At 48.9% G+C, this 9,199-nt stretch overlaps 1 protein-coding gene across 4 annotated transcripts; it reads right to left on the bottom strand.

Moving 5' to 3' along the window:
- Window positions 1-2,222: 2,222 nt before the first annotated feature.
- LOC123139313 (putative FBD-associated F-box protein At5g38570) lies at window positions 2,223-7,387 on the bottom strand. Of its 4 annotated transcripts, none has more exons than XR_006469523.1 (5): window positions 5,970-7,384; window positions 5,550-5,702; window positions 5,269-5,458; window positions 2,699-2,985; window positions 2,327-2,617 (listed from the first exon to the last, which is right to left on the bottom strand). XR_006469523.1 is itself a non-coding variant. In XM_044559119.1 (5 exons), the coding sequence occupies exons 2-5, from the start codon at window positions 6,813-6,815 to the stop codon at window positions 2,948-2,950; spliced, it is 1,227 nt and encodes a 408-aa protein (XP_044415054.1). In that variant the 5' UTR covers window positions 6,816-6,817; window positions 6,931-7,383; the 3' UTR covers window positions 2,327-2,947. The 4 variants fall into 4 exon arrangements, 3 of the variants coding, with proteins under 3 accessions (XP_044415055.1, XP_044415054.1, XP_044415053.1); XM_044559119.1 differs by having other exon boundaries at window positions 2,327-2,985; window positions 5,970-6,817; window positions 6,931-7,383; XM_044559118.1 differs by having other exon boundaries at window positions 2,327-2,985.
- Window positions 7,388-9,199: the final 1,812 nt, after the last annotated feature.

Genomic DNA, 9,199 nt, shown 5'->3' with positions numbered 1-9,199 from the left:
GCGTCGCGATAGTCGTAAATTCACGTCGATATGTTTGATGTGCATTACTGAGTATATAACCATTTGATTTTTTTGGTTATACTCACTAGCACAAAACAGGGCTTTGGTTCAGGCCAAAAAACGCATTAATCCCAGTTCTCCTATGAACCGGGACCAATGGGTGCATCAGTCCCGGTTCGTGAGGCCAGGGCGCCAGCCGGGCCAGGGTCCCGGTTCGTCTGACCCCTTTGGTCCCGGTTCCAGACACGGACCGGGACTAAAGGGCCTTGCTCCTGGCGCAACCCCTTTAGTCCCGGTTGGCGGCTGGAACCGAGACCAAAGGTTGTCCTTTAGTCTTGGTTTTAGACACAAACCGGGACCAAGTGTTTCCTATATATATCCACACACCCCATCTGCTCTGTTTTTTGGCCGTGGAAAGGGCGGGAGGTGTGCTGCTCTCTGTTTTCACCTCCTATGCACATTAGGTGTTTGATGAAATGCCGGAGCAACACTTAAGCTTTCTACTCTCCAAGCTCAACCTCCAAGCTTCATTTTCCCCAAGATTTGTCTAGGTTTGGCGGTGCACCAACTACACAAGTGTTCTAAAAGGTTAGCCACTTCATTCTTTCATCTCTCACTGCTTGCTAGTTTAGCTCATTTGAAATGCTCTACAAGTAGATTGGTTTGTGGTTTTAGTGTAGGGGTGTATGTTCTGATTATGATCGCATTTGTGGTTGCATTTAAATGTTTGACATAGTTTCAATGTATGTTTTAATTAGATGCTCTAGAGACTATATATGATTCTCCATTTTCTAATTTCAGTTTTTCTTATTGTTGACACATGGTCGATCTTCCACGTACGATCATTCACTCACTCATCAGTGAGCGAGCCTGCCAACTACTTGCCATTGGGAGTCTTCACAAAAATCTCCATCCCTCTGCGGATGCGGGGGACAAGATGAAGTGTGAATTCCTTTTGGATGCCGTAGTCGGCCAAGGTGTGGCCTTCCTCTAGTTGCTTGCCACACTAGTAGAAAACAGGGCTTTGGTTGAGTCTAGGATGAGAGCATTAATCCCGGTTCACTCACGAACCGGGACTAAATGGTGCATCAGTCCCGGTTCGTGAGGCCAGGGCACCGGCCGGGCCTCGGGGGCCATTGGTCCCGGTTCGTCTGGCACTTTTGGTCCCAATTTCAGATACGAACCGGGACCAATGGACCTCGCTCCTGGCCCAGCAGCTTTAGCCTCGGTTGGTGGCTGGAACCAGGACCAAAGGTTGCCCTTTAGTCCCGGTTTTAGCCACAAACCGGGACTAAAGAGAAGCCTATATATACCCCCGCCCCTGCCCGCTCAGTGCTCTATTTTTGGCCGGCCGTGTGGGAAAGGTGTGTGTTGCTCTAGCTCAGAGAACAATTAATACATTTTTTTAGGTAAAGACAACAGTTAATACATGCATCGAGGCAAATGCAACAATTACCATGTACATTCTCTCCACTGTTTTTTTTTTTTGTGGGGCACATTCTCTCCACTGCTAATCTTAGTAAAATGTATTCTACATAATGGATCACGAGAGAAGAGCTGGGAACCAGGCAATGAATAAGGGGTGAGAGTTATCGTGAACCTTATTAAAAACCTGAAATGGTAGATTTTTTTGGTGGGTCTGGAAAGAAAAGAGTATATATGATGCTCGGTTTTTTTAATTTCAGTTTCCTTATTGTTGACCCATGAGCGATCTTCCACGTACGATCGTTCACAAACTCGCTCCGTATTGTTGCCGATGTTGCGGTCGTAGAAGAGCGAGCCCGTTGAGTGCATGGTGCGCCGGGTCGAGTTGACCCAAGAGCGTCTGTGAAGGGTTTGTCTGGCGCACCGTCACTCCATCATTATAAGCATTGATTTTTCACTGAGATGTATGGCCAGCTTTGCCAATTGTTCAAAACGCTTGTAGCTAAGGAACCTGACCTCTCATCAAAGATGAGGAGGAGGCTGGTTGCAAGCCTCTAAAGTCAAGCACGCGGGTCTGCAGGGCCTCATCCAACGACCCCGATGAAAATGGCAACACACGCCATAGGATGTTGTTGGAGAGGAGGCCGAAGCGATGACCGACAACTTTCGCAACCATACCGCGCATTCCTTTGAACATTGGCAGGTGTTACAGCGGAGCAGGAAAACAAAAATCATAAGAAAAATTAAGAACAAAGAAGGAATCTACTGCCGCAACTGTCGACTCAACTCATCACTCGTGGCATCCAATGACCCCATTCACTCTTATGGAGTACGTATATCTGTAGATATCAAATCAGAGACTTACAAGTTGCAAACCATCATACTCAGCACAAGATGACCAGAATCAGAAGAAAGACAGCAAGTTTCAGACTAGGCAGATACAAGAGGTACAGAACCACATTCCCGGCTTCAAGACCAGGATGAAACATTGAAACGGAATGATAATTTGAACTTCAACTTCTTCTGAGGTGACACTCAAGCAGCAACGCGACCGTTTCTTCAGATTGAAATGATAGTGATGTTCCCACAATCTTCAACATATCAAGAGGAAACTTACTTCGCTACCTCACCCAGGATTATAAGCGCACATGGACACCCATGATTTCTGAAGCATGTACAGTTCCCGTGTATACTGATGACGCACAGGGACATAAGAATACTAGTAACATATTGATGATCTACAAAATATGTATGTAAGCACCATTTTGATTACCAGCAGATTACAGAAACATAGCCACGTTCCAACCATCATTTAGATTCCTGGCAGATTCCTGACAAAGTGCAAAATGTCTTGTTAAGTTGCACCAACCAAACCACAAGGACAGATTTCCAGCAGAGACCAAAGATGGGAAGCAAAAACAGAACGTCACGGTCAAAGGCTAACGGCCAACACATGGCCACCATTGCAGATTCTTCGGAGAAACAGAAGTCTTCAGGCGAACATCATGACCGACCACTCATCTTAGTCACTATCAGTGGAGTCGCTATCAGTGGATGAATCTGCACAACCAAGACAAGTCACAAATATAGACGCAAATATCCTGGATATCACTTTGATGTAGAGAAACTATACTGCAACCCAACCAAATTTATGTAGCTCCAAACAGAAGAGTTTATTAGCCTTGCAAGGGCAACACCAACACAAATATGACCATTTCGAGAGGCATTGAGACTGCTTGAGGCTTGAAACAAGTGTGGAACGCATGCAATTTGGCTACCAGTCAATGTTAATCAAACTGACAACAGGCTTGGAGGATAACAGTAAATACAAAAAGGCAAAGGCAGTCTTTGCTGGATGGATGCAGAGCACTATATTGTATATTCTACCCACTATCATTCTTAGTGATATGTATTCTACCAAATGAAATATGAGAGACCTAAACTGAATTTCAAGATGAGAACAGCTACTATTTTCATCACCACCAAACAGCAAAAGGACTAGATAATTTATTTTACTGTAGAGAACAATAAAAAGATTTTGCATGGCTGGTACAGATCTAGACACATCAGAAATTTGTGCCAACTATTGTGGTGTCATAAGAAATTATAGGATAATGAACTGTCAAAATATAAAACTCCATCAGCATGCAAATCCAATTTATACTAAAGGATAATGGATAAAAAATCTCGATGGATTTGGGGGTGGTGCCATACATCCTAATTACCGAAAAAGGCTTTCGCCCCGCTTTATATATAAAGTACCGATCAACAAACACCCAGTACAAACACACGCCACCGCAATACATGCACACACCCAAGGCAGGATACAAAGGCGCTGAGCGCAGCAACACCATCCCTAGCACTACCACCACAAAGAGATGAAGCTACATATGACGATCCATGAGCTCCAAGGCGGCGCCTTCAGGAGGGGTACGACACCGGAGCGCCGCCACCGCCCGATCCAAGGATCAGAGTTTTCCCTGGAGCTGCATGATGGGCAATGAGAGCCGCGACGACGCCTTCAAGAAGGGAACGATCTTCGCCGCCGCTGGTCCGTCCGAAGATAGAACAGGTTTTCAACTCGGCCAACACTCACCGCCACCAAATGTCACACCCCCGCTACCACGCCACCCACACGGCCATGGTGAGCGGGCAGCACACAAAGCCACGGGCTCTGCCCAAGAGCACCGCGCTACCACCACCAGGGCCGCCGCCCCGGCATCCAAGACCTTGGCACCACCTCACTCAAGACCAGCCGCTACCCCAACCAAAGAGACAAGTGGAAAGGTCCCACCTTTCGCACCCTTGGGCGACCCCCATCGTCGAGACCCAATAGGCCGGCCAGACCTGGCATCCCTCGGCCCATCCTGCAGCACCTTGAGGGGGACGAGGTCAGTCCTGCTGCACCGTGCGCGAGACGAGCTCGGTCCTGCCGCACCGGGCGCGAGATGAGCGATGGACCGCGGTTGGGAGAGGGTCAGCCCTTCAATGAAAGTAGTGCCCGGACGACGAGGAGATGGGGCGAAGGTCAAGACGGTCCGCATGCGGACGAGCCGACGTCAGAGAAGCCGGCCGTCGCCGCAGTCAGAGCCGTCGAGACACAATGAAGCAGCCACGACACCGGGAGGTCACCACCACACCGGACCTCCCCGCGCCGCCACACGGCCGGAGCAACGACCACGCCCGGTCGCTGCCCACCCGCGTCGCCTGGTGAGCTCCAAGCGTCGGAGCAGCCGGGCACGCACCACCAATGCCACACGCCGGAGCGCCAGCCACCACCACAGAGCATGCACCTCCACGCCCTGGCCAACACCACCGGAAGCCCCACCACCCCACCGGAGAAGCACAGTCGCCAGCAGCACCACCACCACCTTAACAGGGCCGCCAGCCGCCCCCGCCGCCACCAACCACCAACACCAACCAGATCTGGGCAGAGCCACCCAGATCCGCTGCCAGAGCAACCCGCCTCCTCGGATCCCCACAAGCCGACGCAGGAGGGGGGAGGGAGGAGAGGGAGGCATTCCAGCGGGCCACCACGACACCGGGGAGGGGGAGGGAGCCGGAGCAGAGGAGAGCCGCCGCCCGATGCCGACGGGCAGGAGGGGGCGCCCCGCGACGCCGGCCACCTGCGCGTGGGAGGAGACGCCCCGCCGCTGCCTGCGCCACGCGGCCTTTGGCCGGTGACGCCGCTGGCGGCGGTGAGGGAGGAGAGGCCGAGGCGAGGAGCTGGGACGGCGGCGCTAGGGTAGCCGCCCGGAGTCGCCCGCGGGAGCGACTCGGGGGCTATCCTTTGTCTCTCCATCCTAATTATTATACAAGACATTCGTAGGAAGTGTAACTTACAATCTGAGTCTGAATGTGGATCCTCCTTGATGCTAATTTGCTCATGAAGTATGCCGCATGAACTTAAGATATTCAAGATTAAACCAACTCCCTCATCAACCTTTTCACATTCAATGTAAACGAACTTTAGGTGTTCACACACAAATGATTGTGTTATTGTTTCTTGGGCTCCTGTTGCTCCTACAATGTTCTATTAGATAAGAGCGTTTAGTAAGACAAATTCAGCATCCATCATAACACGTTAAATAAAACAGTAACATTGTTATCTATACATCATATACCTCGGTGTTATCAAGCTGAAGAGTGAGTATCTCAAGAACTGGAGAGTGTCGGAGAATGCAAACAAGGTCAACAGCCGTAAACCACTCATTGAGTAACAGAGTCTTTAATTCGCCAAAGACGGGGCACCATTTCAAATCCCATCTGTACAGAAACTGGACAAATCGCAAAGAATAAATATAAACTCTAGAAGATCAAATAATTTGTGCTATAACAACCTAAAATATCATATTTTATCCAACCAAGACACTATGTTATTAGCCGTTGATTTGAGATGCATTAGATGAAGATAGAGGACAAAAATGTGACAATGAAAATAAACAACTTTTTATCTGCAGTTCTACGATGGATATATATACTAGAAGATAAACTTTGGGTGACAAATAATACAAGAGTAGAAACGGGAGTAAGGGTAAGCATACCATTTTAGGTAAAGCTATCAAGTCCAACTTAGCAGCATTGGACAAACTATTGAGAAGCACCCCCTCCTTGACAGGATAAGTATGACAACCACAGAAAATATTATCACAAACCCCCCGATTACTGCGACAGTGATCATGACATCCATCGTCAAGATTAACATGGGCAGTTTCTAACAATGGCATGTTTTCAAGAAAAGGTGTCAAGCCTTCAAAATCCTCTAGCTGCAGTGAGATGAGACTCGCGGCACAAATCCGAAGGCGCACGATGTCAGGTAAAGAACAACAATCGATGATGAATAGGCGCTTTAGTGATTTGGATGACATCTTGCGTGCATGAATATTGCAGAATTGAATTGTTAGATCCTCTAAGACTGGGCAGCCTGAGAACTTCAGGTCAGAGCAGTAAAGGTTCACCCGTTCAAGGTGTATGGTCCTGAGATGTCGAGAGATGAGACTGAGAGGCACATCGAACACCGCAGCTCTTACCACGAGCTCCTCAGCTTTGCATGCCAGAGCGTAGTCAATCAACAGCCTGGTGTTTGTGAATGTATCCTCCGGCTCATCATGGGGATATGCATCAATCTCGCACCTGATGAGAGCCGAGTTCCCGCGGAGATGGATGACCAGCTTCACCAACTGTTCGAAACGCTTGTATCGTGGGAACGTTGGCCCATCGAAGACGAATAGCAGGCTGGTCGCGTGCCTCCAGAGGTCGCGCCACCGGGTGTCGAGCACGCAGGTCTGCAGGGCATCGTCCGCCGGCAGGAAGGATAGCACTCGCCATAGGAGCTCGTCAGGGAGGTCTCCAAAAGGGTCTTTGTCACTAACGGCAGCCATCTCGAGCATTCCTTCAAACAGGTGGCGGGCAGTGCGATATCGGAGTGAAATCAGCAAACAAAGAGGTCTAATGCGGCATCACCAAATCGGGGGAAATCATCTAGTATCATCACAGACAGCTCACCTCAACTCGCGGACAGCTGAAGGCGCCGGTCGCCGGCAATCGCGGGGAACAACCGAACTGGGAGAGCAAGAGGATTTCTCCCGTCCTCCTCCGTTACTGGATGCTGGCGGATCCCAAGTCCTCCTCCCACGTCGTGCCCGTCCACGAGACCCTCACCGGCTCCACGCGCGATGGGTACAGGCGAGGAGCGAGCGGCCGAGGACTGTGAACCCTCTCTCCCTTCGCGCCGAGAGGGAAGGGGAACGCCGTAGGCCGGATAAGGGGCGAAGGCTAGGGTGCGGTCGCAGGCACGGGGGGCGAGGTTCGACGGCGAGTTTGACCCGTCGCCTCGACGCAGCACAGCGCCGTCGCAGGCTAATCGGCGGGCAGAGGAGGAAGAGGAGGCCCGCCTAGGTATGTGGCTCTCAACTGGATCCTAAAAGAAAAAAGGGAAAAAAAGGCTCTCTACTCGCAACGGGTCCAGGCGTCCCCCACCTGGTAGCAGCTGAACTGGCCGGTTTAGATACGAAACGGATAACCGTTGTTTTCTTTCAAGCTAGTCATAGTAGAAGTAACTTAGAAAGTAAAGTAGCGCGAGAGAGGCATTTTGGTGGCCGAGCTACCTGGTGGCCGGAATCTCTGCCGTGTAGTATAGCATCACGATGCGTGATGCCTTGTTTTTCTCGTATGTATACACTGGCTATTAAATTGCAATACAGTTGTGCCATGGGATGCGGTGCTATGATTGTACGTGGGCCTCGGGTACACATCGTACTGCATGCATGTACCAGGTGTGCTATTTTGAAAATCGAACATGTAGTTGGTGGTGGAAAGGGCTGGTGGGGATATTATTTTTGTTTTGATGGGCCCATGTGGCGATGCAGATATGTTAACTTCCACACAGTGCTCAGTTCCCGTGCGACCATTCATCCTCTTCTCCCTGGTAGCTGGGCGTCCGACGATTCGCATGGATGGCCTGTATTTTTTTTTTGGAGGAAGCGGAATCAGGATTAAAAACTGTCGATTCTTGCAATTTATGTTTCTTGTTCTCATGCTTTTCAACCAAAAGAATGTGTTTAGCGGGTATTTCGTGCCTGATTTTTTTTTTGACTGGGCTTCCCGCCTGATTTCGCTATCAATCTTTTTGATTCCTTCGCCTGTGCCTTGTTGTTTAATCTGACGATACCACATAAGGAAAACCTGCACCAACCCACCCAAACCCGAATTCAATGAACGATTTTATTTGTTTTTATGTTGGAAATGGAACTTCAGACTGAGATGTTTGTCGCTTGAAAGAACAATGCGGGTATGTATGGATGTCAGGCCGCTAGTATCCATTCTGGATTTTGCAAACCTATGATTGTCTTAACCTGTCTACTGGAAAATTCTGAAGGTCCTCTGTGTTTTGGCTGTTATATTTTTTCAGCTATTATCATATGTTCAACTGCCAGACGATCTTTTTCTTAGGACTCTCGGTTTTTTTTTTTGGTGAATAACGATCTCAGTTTTTTAAAGAAAATATTAGTCTCAGTTAATTCGCATTGTTTTGTTCCCTGCAAATGTACACCCATCATGGCAAAAAGTGAATTTGTACGCATGGCGTGGCTAAAAAAATATACATAGAGCAGTTTATGGAATCATGGGCTGTGCGTGTTGTGCGTTTTCGCATAGGAACATGCTGACCGAGTCAATCCCATGTCGGGCACATGCGTCTCTGTCATGGTACAACGTGCGACCGTGCATGGCAACTGTGCCCGCAGGCACTGCTATGCAAACTAATCTACGTGAGCTGCCACCACTAGTAGAAAAACACCTAATAGTCCCGGTTTGTAAGGGTCTTGAACCGGGACTAATGGGTCGTTACTAATACCTCCACCCATTAGTCTCGGTTTAAACACGAACTGGGACCAATGTGCCTCCACGTGGCCTGTGCGCCGAGTCCAGTCAGGGGGCCTTTTGGCCCCGGTTGATGGCACCAACCGGGATCAAAAGTCCATGTTTTTTAGCAAAGTGGCTGCTTTAGGGGTTTTGGGGGTTATTTTTAGGTTGTTATTAGCTAGCTAATAGAGAGAAGTGTCCTTTCTTATATTTTCATCCTTGGTTTACCAACGCTGCTGCTATATATGTTCATTTCACCCGTTGATATAATAACTCATGCATGCTCGCATCGTACATCATCATATATAATAACAAGTCCTACTAATCATGCATCATCATACAACTTCTACTCGTTATTAATAATAAGTCATACAGTCATCATCCTCATAGTCATCGAACCCAACCCTACATA

This window comes from Triticum aestivum, chromosome 6B, assembly GCF_018294505.1.
Source record: "Triticum aestivum cultivar Chinese Spring chromosome 6B, IWGSC CS RefSeq v2.1, whole genome shotgun sequence".
In the NCBI taxonomy this organism is placed as follows: Eukaryota; Viridiplantae; Streptophyta; class Magnoliopsida; order Poales; family Poaceae; genus Triticum; species Triticum aestivum.
Note: the sequence above shows the minus strand (reverse complement) of the source record. Positions and strands in the feature narration are given on the sequence as shown.

Bases quoted from the DNA above. Each gene is read 5' to 3' on its own strand.
- LOC123139313 (XM_044559118.1), bottom strand. From the start codon at position 6,815: ATGCTCGAGATGGCTGCCGTTAGTGACAAAGACCCTTTTGGAGACCTC. The intron at 5,703-5,969 runs GTATGCTTACCC...CGATTTGTCCAG, and splicing joins TGATAGCTTTACCTAAAATG to TTTCTGTACAGATGGGATTT. The intron at 2,986-5,268 runs GTAAGTTACACT...TTGGTTGTGCAG, and splicing joins TCCACATTCAGACTCAGATT to ATTCATCCACTGATAGCGAC.